General features: G+C 41.3%; 1 protein-coding gene across 4 annotated transcripts in view; it reads right to left on the reverse strand.

Moving 5' to 3' along the window:
* Positions 1-240: 240 nt before the first annotated feature.
* AIG1 (androgen induced 1) overlaps positions 241-19802 on the reverse strand; it is a 234042-nt gene continuing 214480 nt past the window's right edge. For 2 of the 4 annotated variants that reach the window (XM_032651161.1, XM_032651162.1), the window contains exons 5-6: positions 7486-7649; positions 241-928 (exon numbers count right to left, since the gene is read on the reverse strand). In XM_032651161.1, coding sequence (XP_032507052.1) covers positions 891-928; positions 7486-7649 — 202 coding nt within the window. In that variant the 3' untranslated portion in view covers positions 241-890. Of the gene's footprint in view, positions 929-5686; positions 6885-7485; positions 7650-19802 lie in introns of those variants that run through there. The other 2 variants (XR_004352526.1, XM_032651160.1) reach the window with 2 other exon arrangements.

Genomic DNA, 19802 nt, shown 5'->3' on the forward strand with positions numbered 1-19802 from the left:
TACTACCTATTTGACATTAGTATTATTTAAAAATCATTATGGTCAAAGACTTTGTAAGTTAGCCTTTCTCTTCAACAAAATTATTCTTTTTGGATTTATCAAAAAGATACATATTTTTAAAATAAAGAAATTGCAAGAACCAGGCTCAGTAAACCCATTTTCAATAGGTAATAGAAAAAAAATAAGAAAGGAAACACCAGTGTTGTTAGGGGTTTGAGATGCACCATGCAGGCATTAGGCTAGGGGTTGCTTGCTCTTTATTAAAGTTATAGTTTGCATCTAGGAAATATTTCACAAAATTAAATCATGAGATCCAAATACACTCAGGGTTTTAACTAAATCAATGCAATTATTACTAATATTGCCTTGTTTGAGACAACTGACATTATCGCAATAGGGAACATCCATCTCGTTTCCTCCAGGCTTATGCTTACATTCTTCAGCCTCCTGTAAGGACTAAATAAATACATGAATGCTATGCTCCACATCTGCTCCTTTGACTTTCACATATTTCTCAACAAGAAACACAATAGGATTCTATTCTTCCTTGATTAAATGAAATTACAATTGCAAAAATTAAAATCCAATGATCAATTTTAGTTTTAAAAATTAGAAGAAGTTAAAAAAAAAAAGAAAAAAGATGTTATTATCAATAATGAATTTGGAAAGAATTCTTTAAAACACAACTGAGGGCAAGTTATTTTGGAAATATCTGTATTTTATTCTTACATATATATTTCTGCATAAAAGGTGTTCCCTCTTTCTGGGGCAGGGAGGTGAAGGCGGATTCCACTGGTTTCTTTCAGGCTTCCTCTCCTGCATTACCAATGCCCGGGGGTAATGAGTCTTCATTGGTGGCTACATCCTGCTCTTCCGTTTAGACTTAGATCTCATTCCAATTTAGGCTTCTCTTTCTCTTCTTCCATACCTAGAAATACAGGCAAAGTTCTTTATTTGGACATCAGATTAAACTAGGAGCAGGTTTACCAAAGCTGCTTTAAAAGAACTCTCATCTCTCCACACTTCTCCCCACCCACCCTGCATGCCCATCCCTTTTCTCCTGGCTAAGAAGAAAAGTCATTTACAACTTTCTCCAGAAACTTCCTCAGTGACCTCCCTCCCTACCCTTCCCCCCAAATCAGGACATAACTTCTCTGAGACACACCCAGCTCTTAAGGCCTCTGGGAGTGAGGGACGCAAGTTAGTTCTTGACTCGTTGAGTTTGCACAGAAATCCCAACCGGACTGCCTTGTAACCAGCTTCTAGCAACAGGAGGTGTGGAGCTGATGAGTTTCAAAGAGCCCTCATTTATTTTTATTTTACTCCTGTCCCTTCCCAAGGCAAGGACTCTGGATTTTCAAAAGCAAATCTTTTTTGTTTTGTTTTGTTTTTAAGGCCCATAGAGAGCTTATTAGCCACAAGAACTATTTATTTCCAGACCCACGTGTACTTAAACTCAAGTTCTCCCTCTGTTCTACCCAGGCCTGGTAGAACTATGTTTTTCTTCCTGAAAGACTCATACGTACCGGACCGGTAAGACCTTGCCTGTTGTCTGTAATGAATAGTTAGTGATATTTCATTTTCCCGGAGATGAAAATGTTTAAGTCATTCTCATAAATTAAAGTTAAATCTGGCAAATGCTCCCCACTTCTTTTTTCTTTTGCTTCTACTTAAACACCCTTCTCCTAACACCAAATTCTCAGAGCCTTTTGCTGGAATAAAAGAACCCCAGATACTGCATTGCAGGTTTTGTTGGTATTCTCTTATAAGTTGCAAATTCTCTGAAGGTAGAGCCCTTAACTGTTTTGTTCCTGATTACATCCCAAGCACCTAACACAGTGTCTGTCTGAGAGTAGGAGTTCAATTAATCTTTATGGAATAAATTAATAAACGGTGAACATAGAGAAGGCCATAGAGAACTAGTGGTAAAGCAGTAGAATGAAACATGGAGGGTCGTCACGATAGGGCTTAGAGTAGGAGAGACACCCCTGCGCCTTCCCCCAGCTCCCAGCTCCTAACACCATGTGTTTGTGTGATCAGGGTGGTAGCAGCGGAGGGCGGGTAACATTCTCAGAACAGGTGTCCTTAGACAGTCGTTTAGGTTTGGTTTTCATGACTAAGGAACTGGCAGAGATCTATAACATTTTTTCCAAAGTACTTCTCAGAAATCATGTTAAGGAAAACTTCAAATTGAAGAGTAAGGACGTCTGAAGGGAGGAGGAATAGGGTTGAGGGGGAGAAGGAAGGACATGGCTTAGTTGTTGGGTAACCAAGGCAAAGGTGGAAAAACACAACATAGATTCTGTTCAAACAGCAACACATGACTTGGGTCTCAGCTCCGTCCCATGTTCCCTCTCCTGTGGAGAAGCTAATAACTGCTTGCTTTTCTTTTCAAAGTCTCTTTTCTCCTAAGTGTTCTCCTGCAGATGGGTTGAGTTGGCAGCAATAGTGGAATCTTAAAACGTGGGGGTGGAGAACAGGGGGTGTTCATTGACCCAGACAGGGAAAATGGCTCCCCACCTACTTTAGTCTGGCAGCTTTGAGGTGGAGGGAAAAAATTAGACAGCTGTAAATAATATTTGGAAGAACCAGAGGTATAATTTCCACACCACTAGCAGAAAGAAACCTGTCACAAAGCTGAGGCAGGATGCTCTTTCAGAAACGTAGAGGAAGAGCTGATTGACCCTCAGGGAGTCGGTCACGTGTGGCTCCCCCATGCTGGGAGAGGGGCTGCAGGGCAGCGCTGGAACCCTGGAGGCCTGCGTGGGCCTGTGTGGGACATGAGCTGGATGCGAGGCTGGGGGAGAACAGAGGTGGAGGTTTCTGTCACTTGAGCCTGGCTCCGACCTCCTCTCCCTTCTGCTCTTTTACCTGCTTTCTCCGCCCTCTGCTCTTTTACCTGCTTTCTCCGCCCTCACCGCAACCTTTCACTTTTGGACACTTGCATTTCTCCTCGTCTGAAATTTGACTTTAATAAGACTGGTCACCCCAGTCAGACACACTGGAATTAAAATAAATTTTTAGCTTAAGCACAGAATATTTCAGCAATTATAGGCTGAACTATGTCTCCCTCAAATTCATGCGTTGAAGTCCTGATGCCCAGGACCTCAGAATGTGAGAGAAGGCCAAGGGTGTGTCTGCACAACCATTTGCTAAAGAGATGAGGCATGTGACTCATGGGTCCAAGGGACCGTCTCGGTAGAAGCCAGGAAAGACCTGTGGGAGACCTCTCATCTGATGACGTGAACCCCACGAATTACATGGGAGAATTCTGTACCAGCAGAAACACTGCCAGCCTGGACTGAAAGAGACAGAGACAGGTTGAAATAAAGGAAGAATGAATCTGAAGGTGGCTCAGCGGCTGGCTGCTCCTTGGCCCCCGAGGGCGGCCACCCAGCGCCAAGAGTGCAGGGCCACACCCCCCTTCCTGATGAGACCTGAAGGTATGGCATTCAGCCAAAGAGGATTAGTCTCAAGCCTTAAACTTGGAATTTGTCCTGCTGGCTTTCAAACTTGGTTGAGAACTGTGACCCTTTTCTCCCTATGATTCTTTTTTTGGGAAAAGGGAATGTATGTTCTATGCCTGTTGCACCACTGGTTTTGGAAGTAGATACATTTCTGTCTGGTTTCACAGGTTCACAACTGGAGAGCAATTTTGCCTCAGGACGAATCATACCCCGGGTCTTACCCATACCTGATTTAGATGATATTTAAGATGAGATTTTGGACATAAAAGTTGATGCTGGAAATACTTTGGGGGTTGTTGGGAATGTACTTTGTATGAATGAAGGACATGAATTTTGGGGGGCAGAGGTAGAATGTTATGGGCTGAATTGTGTCTCTTCAAACATAGCCCCTCTTACCTCAGATTGTATTTGGGGATAGGGTCTTTTCCAAGTTAAAATTAGGGTGAGCCCTAATCAAGTATGGCTGATGTCTTTACAAAAAGGGGAAATTTGGAGGTAGCCTCACGTATAGGGGAGCATGCCATGTAAACATGAAGACGGTCATCTACAAACCAAGGAGAGAAGCCTGGGACAGATCCCTCCCTCACAGTCCTCAGAAGCAACCAACCCTGCCAAACCCCCCCACCCCCGATTTTGGACTTCAGGCCTCCAGAATTGTGGGACATTACATTTCTATTGTTTAAGCTATTTAGTGGTCCTTTGTTGTAGCTTCCCTAGCAAACCAGTGTAACATCCACAAAGCCACCTTGAGTTACTTTCTTTTCTTTTCTTCCATTTATTTTTTTAAAAAATATTTATTTATTTTGGCTGCGTTGGGTCTTCGTTGCTGTGTGCGGGCTTTCTCTAGTTGTGGCAAGCGGGGGCTACTCTTCATTGCGGTGCGTGGGCTTCTCATTGAGGTGGCTTCTCTTGTTGCAGAGCATGAGCTCTAGGTGTGTGGGCTTCAGTAGTTGCAGCACGTGGGCTCAGTAGTTGTGGTGCGTGGGCTCTAGGGCACACAGGCTCAGTAGTTCTGGCCCGTGGGCTCTAGAGTGCAGGTTCGGTAGTTGCGGCTCACGGGCTTATTTGCTCCATGGCATGTGGGATCTTCCTGGACCAGGGCTCAAACCTGTGTCCCCTGCATTGGCAGGCGGATTCTTAACCACTGCACCACCAGGGAAGTCCGAGTTACTTTCTTTTAAAAAGAGCAAATGCTTCATTGTTAATTTAGCCTATTTTAAGGGCTTTTTGTTCATAGTTCCTCTCAGGCTGATCTGTTTTGTTATTTTATAAGCTAGATCCATGATTCTGAGTAAAATTTCTGAGCTCTCATGTGTCTGCGTTTCCAATGGTGATGTTTTACTAGAAATAACAGAGGATTGAACATCAGTCAGAAGGTGTTGACTTTGCAACCACTTATTTTGGGGGGTCACTTATTGCTGGGCCTCAGCTGCCTCTTAGTAAAAAAAAAATTGGCATAGATGGTTTCTAATCTAATTTTTGATTCTAAGATTCTGTAATAATGTGATTTTTATTTTGAAGTTGAAGCCAACATAACCAAAGGAAGGAAACTGAGCCATTAAAAATCTGTAAAGATGGATCCAAGGAAGGGGGCTCAAATGTGGTATTCCTGCTCCTTGGGGGGTTTTATTTGGGGTATGATAAATGTACTCAGGATTGTAATACTGTACTTGATTGTAATCAATTCCTTCTAATACACACACACACACACATGCACACACAGAAACGACTGCTTTTAATCAACAGTTTCAAACTCAACTACCTACGGAACCAAGCCACTGTGAGGGAGCAAAATGGCCTGGTGAGAACTAGGGAAAATTAAAGGGCCATCTAATGGGGGCAACTGATACTCAGTTCTAATCCATTGTTGCCAGAAGTGGATAGTGGGCTTGGTGTTGCCAGACGTTAAAATACTTGATTAGCTGAGAAATCCAGCCTTTATGTGAAATCTCCCAATTTTTAAATGTTGGTTCAGGGGGCTTCCCTGGTGGTGCAGTGGTTGAGAATCTGCCTGCTAACGCAGGGGACACGGGTTCGAGCCCTGGTCTGGGAAGATCCCACATGCCGTGGAGCAACTAGGCCCGTGAGCCGCAACTACTGAGTCTGCGCGTCTGGAGCCTCTGCTCCGCAACAAGAGAGGCCGCGATAGTGAGAGGCCCGCGCACCACGATGAAGAGTGGCCCCCGCTTGCCGCAACTAGAGAAAGCCATTGCACAGAAAGACCCAACACAGCCAAAAATAAATAAATAAATAGACTTGTGTTAAAAAAAAAAAAAAATGTTGGGTCAAAAACAAAAATCCTATGTAGGCCTAACAAAACTTTCTGGCAGGTAAAATTTGGAGGAGGCCATCAGTTTGCAATCACTCTCATAAACAAAAAAGATGCACTTGACACAAAACATCTGCCTCTGGGGAATTAACCAGATGGTGCCATGTAGATAAAATTAATCTCTACATCTGAAATGAGTTACAAAATGTTAGTCAACTTTAACTCACGTTATTAAGAGAATGGCACAAATTAAATTGGACAGATCATTAAAAAAAAAACCAACAAAAACCTTAGCTTCACTATTCATTTTTAATGTCTAACTTAAACCTGCTAAAAATCAATATTCTATTAATCTAGACTGGATCTTTTCTCTCCTGGTTTTCAGGCAATCTTCTCTTAGAAGTAGTTGAACAACGGCCAACTGAACGTTGGAATCGAGCTAATCAAGGGGAAACAGGAGTCATAAGTACTTCCTGAATAACATAGATTGGACACATTAGCTTAAATTTAAATATGGCCTTTCTCCCAAGAAGCTGAGAAAAGTTTATATTTTGTTTTGAAAATATTTTTGTAAATTAACTAAATATTTTTATAAGTTATCTAATAGAGAAAGGTTACAATTCCCATTGAACATAGAAGAAAATTATTAAAAGACTAATTTCTGGTCCCCCAAGCTGTAGCCTGAATTGGTAAAAATATTTAACACTTTTTCTAATAGACCACTGCCTAAAATCAAGCCAGTTACTGAGAAAGGAAACTCTCAAATTCCTCTGGGCCATTTAACATTGGCTAACACCTTGATGCATCCAGTCCTAGAAGATCCATGCACAGAACAAGTCCAATTCAATAACATGCAATGACTGTTTTATTTGTCTAATTAGATCAACTTCCTGGCATAGTATTTGGCACAAAGTAGGGTGCTCAATGTTTGTGAATCACAGATCATGTGCAGGTGATGTCTACAATGATGTGACTGTATCGGAGGCGATACCCAGAGCTCTCTAAAATCCCCAAACCATCTTGCCTTTGGATGTATTTTCATGCAGCACTCAAATCACTACATATCGGTGCTGTCGTTGTTTCCACTTTGGACAAGTTTTGTTTTGCACTGCTGGGGTAAGATTACGTGCCTTGCCAAGATGGAGGCTCTGCCATAAATAGAAACAAAAGGGAAATCAAATCATAGGTTAAGAGAGTTTTTGGAGCAATGAAGTATTACCCTTTACTGCCCGTCCCTCTTTGCCACCTTCAAGTCTTGAATGTGACAGTCCCTGCTTCATCACACTTGCCAGAGGTATTCTGTGTTGTTGAGAGTTCTGGCAGAGTGGTGGCAAGCCCTCTCGCAAGCTGCTGCGCCCACGCGAAGGATGATGGAAGAAGTGGAGATTTGGGTGATTTCTAATGAGACTGTTTGGTTACATTTAATAATTTGTCTATTTCACCCCGGGGGTCCCTTTAGCTACGGCAGTGTTTTGTTAATCAGAGTGAACGTCCTAAATTTTTTTTCTCTGCTAACACTACATTCTCCCTATAAAATTTTATAGCCATGCTTCTTTTGTCTTAGATTTGGATGTTTTACTAGCTAATATGACAAAGTGAGGAATAAACCTTTCAGGTACCTGCCAGCAGTTATAAAAATGAAACTCTTCAGAAGTGATCCTGTGCTACAGTGGAATTCTCCATCCATCTCTGCGCACACTCTTTTAGGCAGCAATTCTTTTGTTTTATGCTCCCCCAAACAATACTTACTTCTCTGTGTATCCCAGATATAGCTGTTCAGAACTTCTCCCAGCAGGTACAAAAAGTTCATTAAGATGGTTGTAGACCCAAAGAAGAGGATTCTGGCTCCTGGGCCAATGTGTTCCAGGAAAGGGTACACCCACATCCCCGTTACATGATGCACCCAACACACCCTGCAGTGGAATCCGAAAGGAGACAGAGACGGGAGTTACTCTCATGTCAGATTTTAAAGCTGCTGATATAACAAATACAGACCCCCTGCTACAAACATCCTTCGGCAATGCCTGTCGCCATCTGCTTCTGATACTCCGCAACATCCCAAGTGTCTGTCAGCTGATAAATGGATGAGCAGAATGTCGTATACACATACAATGGAATAATATTCAGCCATAAAGAGGAACGAAATTTTGATACATGCTACAACATGGATGAACCTTGAAAACTTAATGCTAAGTGAAGTAAGCCAGACACAGAAGGACAAATATTATATGACTCTAGTTATATAAGATACTAGAATACCTAGAATACTTCATAGAGATGAAATGTATAATAGAGGTTACCAGGGCCTGGGGGGAGTGGGGAATAGGGAATGATTGTATATGGTACAGAGCTTAAGTTGGGGATAATGATAATATTTTGGGTATAGATAGTGATGATGTGTATATAACAACGTGAATGGATTCAATGACACTCAATTGTACCCTTATAAATGCTTAAAGTGATAAATATTATGTTGTGCTATGCATATTTTACGACAATAAAACATTTCCATGGGGTGGAAATTAGGAAAAAAATATCTAAAATTTTCCTTGGTGGAGGGAGTCAATAATGAAAGAAAGATTGAGAAACACTGCTGTAGAGGGGTGAGGCACTCATTAAGCCCATCCAGGTCACCTTGACTAATTGTCCAAACGAAAAGATTTTTACCAGAAGAGGAAGCCAAGCTAGTCACAGTTAAAAACAAAAACCAAAAAAACTGAAGCATTTGTGAGAATCAACAGAAGTTAAGTTGAACTACCCTAAAGGATTCTGATGCATCATATTTTGTTTGTCCGTATGTTACAGGCAGTTTTATTTTCCTAATCTTGTCCTAATCTTGTCTTGTAAGGAGGTGTTGTGCACCCATCAAAGGGCTTATTAATTTCTATGGAGATAATATGCAATGTACCCAAAATGTAATATCACAGAGCTGTAAATGATTTTGCAAACCAACGTATAAAATTATAATCTGACTCACTGTACACTGTTTCCTCAATTAGGCAAATTAGGAGTAGTTCTAATTATGAATGCTAGTTATATTTTTACACTTGTTCCTGGCTTTTTACTTTTGTTCTACTTGAACGAAACTTTCCTTTGCAGCTTTTGGTAACGTCTCTGATGCCAGGCTGCTATTCCTCAGAAGTTGTTTGCAATGCACTTTTGGTCTGTATGGAATCATCTTATAATACTGAATAGATATAACAACCATAGCCACATCCCATCTATCTGTAGAGGACTCCTAAATTCATATCTCCAACCTTGGCCTAGCCTGATCTCCAGAGTTCCATACTCAATTGTCCACTGCACATCTCCCCTTGGAGGATGCATCTCCAAGCTAACGTTTCCATGATGTACTCACCATTCCTGCATCCTAATTCCTGCATATCTGCCCCCTCCCTCTGTCATCCAAAAGTAAACCTATGTCTCCCACATCCTTCCCTTCTCAAATCAATGACTACTACCTTACTCCAGCAATTGCTTGGGCCAGGAAATATAGGGTCATTTTTGACATTTTTTCTCAAAATCCACATCCAATCAATCCATCCTTAGATCCTATTGGCTCTACTTTCCAAATACACTCCAAATATCTACTTCTCACCATTGCCACCACTGCCATCTGGGCTCAAACCATCATCACCTCTCACCGGCACCACTGCAATCTCTTCTTGACTCAGTTTTCTCCTTGCTGCAGTTTACGTTATAGCCCATTCTCATTGGAGCATCCAGGCTGATCTGAATTAAAGTCAGGTCTTGCCACTACTTTGCTCAAAGTAGCTTTTCTCTCTCAACTGAGTATAAGCAAGAGTCCCTAGATGGTTCTTCAAGGCCCTGCCTAAGCAGGCTGGGCACTTTTCTGACTTTTCTCCTACTAATCTCCCCGTCACTCACTCCACTCCAGCCACAGTGACTTCCTGCTCTTCCTTGAGCACACAGAACATGCTGTATTTGTTCCTGTGCCCAGAACATTACTTCTTACTCCCATCTCCCCCAGTTTTCCCAGGGCTCCCTTGTGTCTTTTAGGTCTTCCTCTATGTCCTTGGTCAGCAAACCTTTTCTGTAAAGGACCAGATAGTAAATATTCTCAGTTTTGCAGGCCTTACTGTCTCTGTCACAACTCTCAGCTCTGCCATTGCAGTGTAAAAGCAGCTGTAGACTGTATGTAAACAAATGATATGGTCATGTTCCAATAAAACTTTATTTATAGACATTGAAATTTGAATTTCATGTAATTTTCACATGTCTTGAAATATTCATATTATTTTGATTTTTTCCAATCGTTAAATAATGTAAAAACCATTCTTAGCTGGGTCATAAAAGAACAAAATAAAAACAGCCGGTGGGTGGGCTGGATATGGCCCACTGGCTGTAGTTTGCTGCTCCCTAATTTAAGTAGTTCTTTGTATAATGGCCAACAGGCACATGAAGAGGTGCTCAACATCACTAATCATCAGGGAAATGCAAGTCAAAACCACAATGAGATATCATCTCATACTTGTCAGAATGGCTATCCTCAAAAAGACAAGAAATAATAAGTGTTGGTGAAGATGTAACGAAAAGGGAACCGTAATATACGTTGGTGGGAATGTAAGTTGGTGCAGCCACTATGGAAAACAGTATGGCAGTTCCACAAGAAATTAAAAATAGAACTACAATATGATCCAGCAATTCCACTCCTGGGATTATACCTGAAAAAAATGAAAACACTAATTCATAAAGATATATTCACTCCAGTGTCCATAGTGGCATTATTTGCAGTAGCCAAGATATGAAAACTATCTTAAGTGTTCATCAACAGATGAATGGACAAAGATGTGGTATAGATACACAATGAAAAATTACTCAGCCATAAAAAAATGAAATTTTGCCATTGCAACAACATGGGTGGATCTGGAGAGAATTATGCTTAGTGAAATAAATTAGAGAAAGACAAATACTGCATGTTATCACTTATATGTGAAATCTAAAAAATACAACAAATGAGTTAATATAATAAAACAGAAACAGACTCACAGATACAGAGAATAAACTAGTGGTTACCAGAAGGGAGAAGTGTGAGGGGAGGGGCAAGATAGGTGAAGGGGATTAAGAGGTACAAACTACTAGGTACAAAATAAGCTACAAGGATGTAATGTACAACACAGGGAATATAGCCACTATTTTATAATGATTTTATATGGAGAATAATCTATAAAAATATCAAATCACTATGTTGTACATCTGAAACTAATATGATATTGTAAGTCAACTGTACTTCAATTTAAAAAAGTAGTTCTTTTTATTTCACAAAGGACCTTCATGCACATTATCTTATTTAGTCTTCTCAGCAATCCCAGATATAGCATGTCATCCTCATTCTACTGAGGTAAAAATCAGAGTTTATAGAGTATAGTCAGAATATGTCAGAACTGACAATGGAAATGTAAAATTCTCAGGTTAGGGAAGTGGATAGCTATTCTGAGTACGTAATCCCCCTTAACTTATTCAAGCACCCTATGAAGTACGATTATCCCCATTTCACAGATAAAGAAACTGAGACTAGATTAAAGAACTTGTCTTTAAAAATGGCAAAGCTGGGAAAGGAACGCACACCTGATTTCTTTTCTCCTGCATGGACTTGCTTCTTTATATGAGGCATTTAATATTGTCTCCAAAAACAAAGAGCAGCTTTTCTTTTCTTTTCTTTTCTAAGTTGTTTGACTAAGTCATCATACCATCTCAGATATAGAAGTCCTGTTATGTGGGGTTTCACCTGGATTGGTGTGAGTGATGCACCCACTTGTCTTAACAGGTTGTGTGCTTTCACAATGTGTTTGCTTGATATCATCAGGGCTCAATTTTCTGCACAAAAATGACTCACGGCCTTGCTCGTCTATTTGTGGACAGTTCTCAGTTCTTGGTTGACTTTCAACTTCTATCTCATTCTAAGACCTTCTCATCTTAGTGCCCAAACAGCTTATGCTTAAGGTAATGATGTCAATTTAAATTTTAGTCTAAAAAAATTGATAACCATAGTGTGTGTGCACGTGCATACATATATATGCATATGCTATAGTACTATGAGACTTCTGGGGTTGACTGTTTTATTAAGTGTACCTCCAATTTCATTCACTTGATGTGCAATTAAGAATGAAATTTATTGGCTTCCCTGGTGGCGCAGTGGTTGAGAGTCCGCCTGCCGATGCAGGGGACGCGGGTTCGTGCCCCGGTCCGGGAAGATCCCACATGCCACGGAGCGGCTGGGCTCGTGAGCCGTGGCCGCTGGGCCTGCGCGTCCGGAGCCTGTGCTCCGCAACGGGAGAGGCCACAACAGTGAGAGGGCCACGTACCGCAAAAAAAAAAAAAAAAAAGAATGAAATTTATTAATGCCTCCTGTCTGAGCTGTGCTGCACGCTAGGGATACAGAAGCAAATGAGGCAAGGGTGATTCTTGTTCTCACGCAGTACAGTCTAACGAGGAATACAGATATTCACAGAGAAAACACAAGTGTAGTAAGAATTAGGGTAAGTGTAGGCGTGTCATGGAGGCACAGGGCTCATTCTCTGCTTTTTTGTGAACCTTACACTTACCATTAGGCTTTCTTTCTCTTGCGTATTCACCTTCCTTTCAAACCAGTTTTTTCACAGCTGATGAATATGCTCAAATGCTTTTCATTCAAACACAATCAAAAAGTTTCCATCAACTTCACAAATACTGCTCTATATGTCTCCTTCTCTTCAAAGACAAACTTCTCCAGTGAGTCTACACTCACTGATTCCTGGTCTGTACTCTGCACTCCTCCTCCAACAGCCTGGCTTCTTTTCTTTTTTTTTTTTTTTTTTTTTTTTTTTATGCGTTACGCGGGCCTCCCACTGTTGCGGCCTCTCCCGTTGCGGAGGACAGGCTCCGGACGCGCAGGCTCAGCGGCCATGGCTCACGGGCCCAGCCGCTCCGCGGCATGTGGGATCCTCCCAGACCGGGGCACGAACCCGCGTCCCCTGCATCGGCAGGCGGACTCTCAACCACTGCGCCACCAGGGAAGCCCCTGGCTTCTTTTCTTATGCTTCACCAAAACATACTGGCTCTTCGACCTCAGTTTCTCCTGTTTTCTTCCTACCTTGTTGGCTACTCTCCTTGGTTTCCTTTCTAAGTTCACCCTTTACTCCAGCCATTAAACGTTGAAGTTCCTTAAGGACTGGCTTTTAAACAGTCTTCTCATATTATATCTTCTGGGTTGATGAGTTCTTCCATGTTCAAGGCTGCACGTCTACCACCTATACAGATATTCCACAGATCTATGTTCTAATCCAGATTTCTCCTCTGTTCCAGAACAGTTGATCAGATAGTCCTCAGAAGATCTCATTTTACACATCTTAATGGTACCTCAAACTCCATACAGCTACAGCCAAAGTCATGCTTTTTTCCAACAAGCTTGGTCCTCCTCTGGTATTCCATTTCATTCAATGGTACTATCATTCATTCAGTTTTGTAACTCAAGCCTGGGGTTCATCTTTGCTGTGTCCATCTCTTTCACCACATATATATTCAGTCCATTACTTTGTCTTGTTAAGGTCATCTCACACATCTCTCTAATAAGTCAGTTTTTCCCATCTCCATGAACAACATCTTAATTTGTGTTGTGATCACCTCTGTCAAGAGTAGCGTAATAGTTTCTAGTTTGTCTCTGCATTTACTTTTGCCTCCTTCCAGTTCATTCTCATAACCACCAGCGTGAGTGTTTCAAACTAGAAACCTGACACATTATATGCCAGCTTCAAACATGTTATTGGCCTTCCATTGCTCTTTTTCAAAGACCCTTTTTTTTTTTTTTTTTTTTTTTTTTGCAGTACGCGGGCCTCTCACTGTTGTGGCCTCTCCCGTTGCGGAGCACAGGCTCCGGAGGCGCAGGCTCAGCGGCCATGGATCACAGGCCCAGCCGCTCCGTGGCATGTGGGATCTTCCCGGACCGGGGCACGAACCCGTGTCCCCTGCATCGGCAGGCGGACTCTCAACCACTGCGCCACCAGGGAAGCCCAAAGACCCCCTATTTTTAATGAAGCCTAGAGTGCCCTTCATAGAGTTGGCTTCTACCTGTCTCATACCCCCACCTCCCACCTTGCTCCTCTTACACTGGCTTTCATTTGGTTCCTGGTTCCTTGATTTTACCATGTTCCTTCCTGCCATGTGGATTTACACATGCTTCTGTTTCTGCCTATGCTGTTAGTTATCCACCCCTTAGACTCATTAAGTTATATTTCTATTTTATAGCTTAGCTCAACTATTATAACTAACCAGCCATCACATTGGAAAGTTTTCCCTGATCTGCTAGAGTAGGTCAGATTTTATACATTCTTATAGAACCATGAATCTTTTATTTTTTAAGCTCTTCTTTTATTAGTACTTAAATTTGAATGATATCTTCATTTGCATAATGGTTCTCCCCTTCTAGCATATCTAAGTTCTGTGAGGTGAGGGACTGAGTCTATTTCTACATATCATTGTATCCTCAGTGCTTACCACAATGCCTGTTACATAGCAGGAGAAGGAATAAATGAATAACGTAGCATTTAAGCTGTGATGGGAAGGATGAGTAACAGTTAGTTGAACAAAGATGGGAGGCAAGAACTTTCTAGTCAAATGGAACAGTATGTCCAAAGACATGAAAGCAAGGGTGAATTCCCAGATGTTCAAGAGGAAACCATTCTTACTGAAATCAAGGGAGAGGGCATGAGGTGCAGGCAGGTGCCAAACTGTGGGTGGCTTTTTAAGCCATGGTAAGAATTATAGACTCTGTCCTAGTGTGGACAACAGGAAGTCTTTGAAGGGTATTAAATAAATATGAAACAGATCAGATTGACCTGGAAAACAATTGTATCAGAAACGGTGGTGGCCAGGTCTAGAATGGTAGCATTGGGAATGAAAATTAGTTGGTAGATGTAGAGCTATTTAGACCAGTGTCCATCAAAAACTCTAGGTCACAAGCAGTTGCATGCTCCATGTGGTCAGGAGAGCTGGTATCTTTAGGATGTTTGCAGGCTTGTTAGTTGGTGGCTTAAATTCAACCATGGTGGGAGTATTTATACCCAAAACTGCCAAATGCTACATATCTGGCTCTCCTTGCCTCGCCTCCAGAAGAGCTGGTTGTTAAACACTTGCCAGTAACCCACTGGTTACTAGCATTTTAAAAAGCAACAACAGAAGAAAACATAATAGAAAATATCAGAAAGCCTTGCATATAACGATGATAATTTTTTTTTTCAGAACTTCAGTTTCACTTTGTGTGTGTGTGTGTGTGTGTGTGTGTGTGTGTGTGTGTGTGTGCGTGCACATGCTGGTTGGGTCATGATGCAAAGGATGTTTCATTTATTTACAGTAAAATTAGTTTGAAAGGCACTGATTTAGGAAATGGAATTAAGAGAACTTGGTGATTGATTGGATTTAGGCAATGAGGGAACTGAGATGAGTTAAGGATTAATCATAGATTCCTGGCTTGATTAACTGGGTGGAGAGTGTTGCCATTTCCTGAGATAGGGAATGCTGTCAGAGAGCTGATTTGAGGGGATGATGAATTCAGTTTGGACACGTTGAGTTTGAGGCATCTGTAAGATATCCAAGTGGAGATATCTTGAAGGCAGTTACATGGGTTTGGACTGTAGAGAAAGGACTGATGCGGCAATACAGATATTGGGTTCGCCAGCAAAAAGATGGTGGTTGAGGCCATCAGAACAGATTAAGGTAGAGTACACAGTATGAAGGAAGTATGTCCATAAGAGAGCCCTGAAAACGATCAAGATTTAAGGGGTAGTTCGAGGAGGATGAGGTTAAAAAGAAGCTGAAAAAGATGGGCTAGAAACATGGAAGAAAGACAGAAGTGTAGTGTCTTGAAGCCAATGGACAAGTGGTTCCAGGGTAGAGTAGGCATCTATTATCACAGTATCTTTGAGAATTGAGAATAATTAGAAAACTGACCTCCCACCTACAAAGTGGAAGCAAGAAAAATTTCAGATTCCAAGTGGTATGTGTATCACTGAAATCTACTTTGTTTGACTAGGTATAAATGATAAATATTTTTTACAGATCTTTTCCTGTAATTGATATCTAGTCTCATAGCGTTGTGGTCAGAAAAGATACTTGATACGATTTCAATTTTCTTAAATCTACCAAGGCTTGATTTGTGACCCAAGATATGATCCATCCTGGAGAATGTTCCATGAGCACTTGAGAAAAGTGTGTATTCTGTTGTTTTTGGATGGAATGTCCTATAAATATCAATTAAGTCCATCTTGTTTAATATATCATTTAAAGCTTGTGTTTCCTTATTTATTTTCATTTTGGATGATCTGTCCATTGGTGAAAGTGGGGTGTTAAAGTCCCCTACTATTATTGTGTTCCTGTCGATTTCCCCTTTTATGGCTGTTAGTATTTGTCTTATGTACTGAGGTGCTCCTATGTTGGGTGCATAAATATTTACAATTGTTATATCTTCTTGGATCGATCCCTTGATCATTATGTAGTGTCCTTCTCTGTCTCTTGTAATAGTCTTTATTTTAAAGTCTATTTTGTCTGATATGAGATAAATAGTAAGCAAAGAAAAATTGCCCTTGTCAAGCTCAGTAGCTCTTTCTGTCCCATGGCCAAATTTCATCCTATCATATAGACCTTGAATTGCGGTGGTCACTGGAGCCCTTGAGGAGTTGTAGTAAGGGAGAAATATCACCCTTCCCTTTTTTGGCTCTGTCGCCCTTGTTCATCCTAGATAGACACATGTACCTATCTTACCTCAGATAACCTTTCAGTTCTTAAGATTAGTTTATTTGAAAGAGGATTGAAAAACTGATTTTATTATTCACATTTAGATAAGAAGCTAGGCTATCTGACAGCTGGGCTATTAGCGCAAAAGACACAGGACACAGACTCATATGCAGTAGCAGCTAATAGCTAACGACATTGAATTCTTAGTGACAGGCACGGTGCTCAGTGTTTTACAAGAGCAAATCTTTGGGGAAGGGATTATATTAGTACCATTTTACAGATGAATACACCAAGGCTCTGAGAGGGTCAATAAGTGGAGAAGCGGAGATACCCACCTGAGTGGTTTCGCTCTTAGCCTGTATGCCAGGCTCCCCTCGTGCTCTGAAGACTAAGATACAGTGGATGGGAACAGCTGTTAATGTGCTCGGAACCAAAAGTATGATCCAACTTTGAAATCTCTGTTTAAATTTTTTTCTTTTTTTCCCCACGGAATATAAAAGCAACTCGTGCTCAGTGTAGAAAATGTGTGAGATGTAGAAATTTTACAAGATGTAAGATAAATCAGTTTTGGTGACGTTTTAACACAAGACTGAGTCTCTTATAAAACTCAGAAATCGAATTTTACAATGTCTCCCAAGGGGAGAAAGGCGACTGCAGGGATAAAATGATTAAACACTTCCTTCAGAGAAAGCTCTGACTTACCTCTTAAGAAACAGTCACATCATACGTGCAGTTAGCCTACTGGAATTTACGATTCTGCTTGGCAGGCAATGAGCCTGTGCCCCAAGGTGGGGTTACACAAAGGACGTGCATCAGCTTCTTGCCCAGTGGATTCTGTGTGTCTCACATGGTACCTCCCACCTGATGCTTCTGAAGGACTTTTCAAGGGTACTTTGGACCTTTGGCTCAAATGCTGACTTTAGACCTAGCCCTCTCTTTAGATCTAACTGTCTCATTTTAGGACCAATCTAAAGGCCCCTTGGACATCTCCTGAATATTGATTGCATGGAGACTGGTTCTTTCTACATTTCTGAGAATCTAGAATCCTGAAGTGTTCTGGAGTTCATGTACTCACCAATTTACTCAACAAACACTTCTTGAGTCCCCACTGTGTGCCAGGTGGGAGCAAGCAGCAGTCGGGGTGCAAAGGTGTGCCCTTGAGGAGGAGTGCCAAGTTTCCCACTGAAAAGGCTGTAGGTCCCAGGGAATATGACAAAGGACATTTGTCTAGAAGAGAACAGGGGTCTGAAAACGGGGCTCAAAAAATTCTCCTTGGTGGTGTGTATGGTGGTGCTAGAGAATTAAAGTGTTAATTCACAGGCAAATACCAGATGGAGGCATCCCATCTGAAGCAGTGCTGAAACATCCTCTAGCTCAGTTACAGACATAATTTTAGAAGCTACAATTATATAATTCTTCATTTACTGCAGGTTTAATAGAGTATTCTTCAAGACAGTCTTTTAAGGTAAAATCATAATTTAAGATTCATCAAAGTCTTTTCAATGTTCTCCTTAGAGCTAGCCCAAATTTAGAGAACCTGGGATGTATCTATACATGGAGCAAGGTTTATGGGTGCAGACACATGGGGCCCTGTGCTCAGAAGGGCCTCACAGTTGGCTTAATGCTCTGCTGTCAGCATCTTGAAATTCATAACAATTTTTGAACAAGGGGCTCCACACTTTTGTTTTGCTCTGGACCCCACAAATTATGTAGCGGGTCCTGTTCATGTAGTTGTGCCATTTATACTTCAGATCAACTTCCAGATCGTCCACGTGGTAGTCCGGTCACCTTGGGTATTATTGAACTTCTTGAGCCTCGGTCTCCCCTTTGGTAAAGGATGTAAACAGTACTGCTTCCCTCAGAGGTGTAGTCGTTAGATAGTGTGAAGTTCTTAGCACAGTCAACTTAGGTTAGACAAAAAAGCAAGCAAACCAAATAAATGAGTAAGCTTTCCAATGCTTCTCTTTATGCAGAAATATAGAATATTTTCCCCAACTTCTCATTCACAAAGATGTTTTCAAGGTTACTAGTCCCTCCACCCATCCCTGGGGATGCAGGCAAATTGTGTGTGCCTCCCAGAATGAATTCCTGTAATGAGGTAATGAGGGGATGTGTTTTCTTCCTGATTCTAAATCACAAATATCAGAGTAATTTATCCACAAAGGCAGGCCAGTAAGCTACCTCAGAATATTTTCCCACAGCAAATGTCCGGGCACACGTCTAAACTGGTTTCAAATGATTGACCTCCTTTGGGTCCCACTTTCTACAGCCTACCTGGTCTTATGGTGATGTTGCCCTGGAGAGAATTCAATTCAAATTTCCCTTAATAAAATTCATGACTGGTTTTGCTTATTAATTTTAATCATTTGGACGGACCTTCTCAAAGCATACAGGTACCAAACATCAAGTTGACACATTTCTGAACACCATAGGGAACATGTGTTCTTTCTGGAGGGAGGTGGGAAGTGTGGTCAGCAAGGGATTGTTATGGCCCAAGCAATCATCAGAATTGGCTGCAGGAATGAGAAAGCCATGCGTTTAAACTACTACCTCTGGAAAAAGAGGAGGAAGAACACGCTATACCCATAACTGAAAATCATAATTTTCCATATTTGGCCAAAATGATCTCTAGTGTCTCTCTAGCACATGTCATGCACCTCCCTCTCCTAGATTCTTATTTTAGGATTACAAACAATGTTTGGGTTATCCCTGCCATGATTACATCTTCTTTGATCCAAGCTCTCTCTAATTGCCGACCTTCTTTAATAAACAGCAACATTTCCAGACATTTCCTGAGCTCCTGCTTTGTGCCAGTGCCCTGTGTCAAGATATAGTGAGGCCATCTCTGCATTATTTGTCACATTTGTCCTCTGTGTGCTGCTTCTACAACTGCTAAATGTTTCTTTTATTTCTTTTCATTCAACAAATACATACCAGGGCCTGGATGTGTCAGACATGAATATAGCAGTATGTGAAGTAGATGTGGTCCCTGCCCTTGAGACAGGGTCCCAAGTCTAACAGTAACACAGACATTAGATGACACCTTAGTATTATGCGCGAGGGAGGAGTAATAGAGTCAATTACTATTTTTAAGTTGAGTTGTAGTGTTCATTTTTCAACTTCATTTTAATTTTTGTCCAAATTAAACCATCAAAAGTTCTATAAAGCTGAAGTTAAAAAAGCAGAAACTCTCTGCCCTATCCAACTGCAGCCCTTAGTCTCCTTCCCATGCCCCATCCTGTTCTCCAGAGGAAGCCACATTTCAACAATTTCAGCTGTTTCGTTTATCTTTAGTCCCATGTTTCTTAAACATACCCATATATTGCTGTTTCTTGACT

Source organism: Phocoena sinus, chromosome 12 (assembly GCF_008692025.1).
Source record: "Phocoena sinus isolate mPhoSin1 chromosome 12, mPhoSin1.pri, whole genome shotgun sequence".
Classification (NCBI taxonomy): Eukaryota; Metazoa; Chordata; class Mammalia; order Artiodactyla; family Phocoenidae; genus Phocoena; species Phocoena sinus.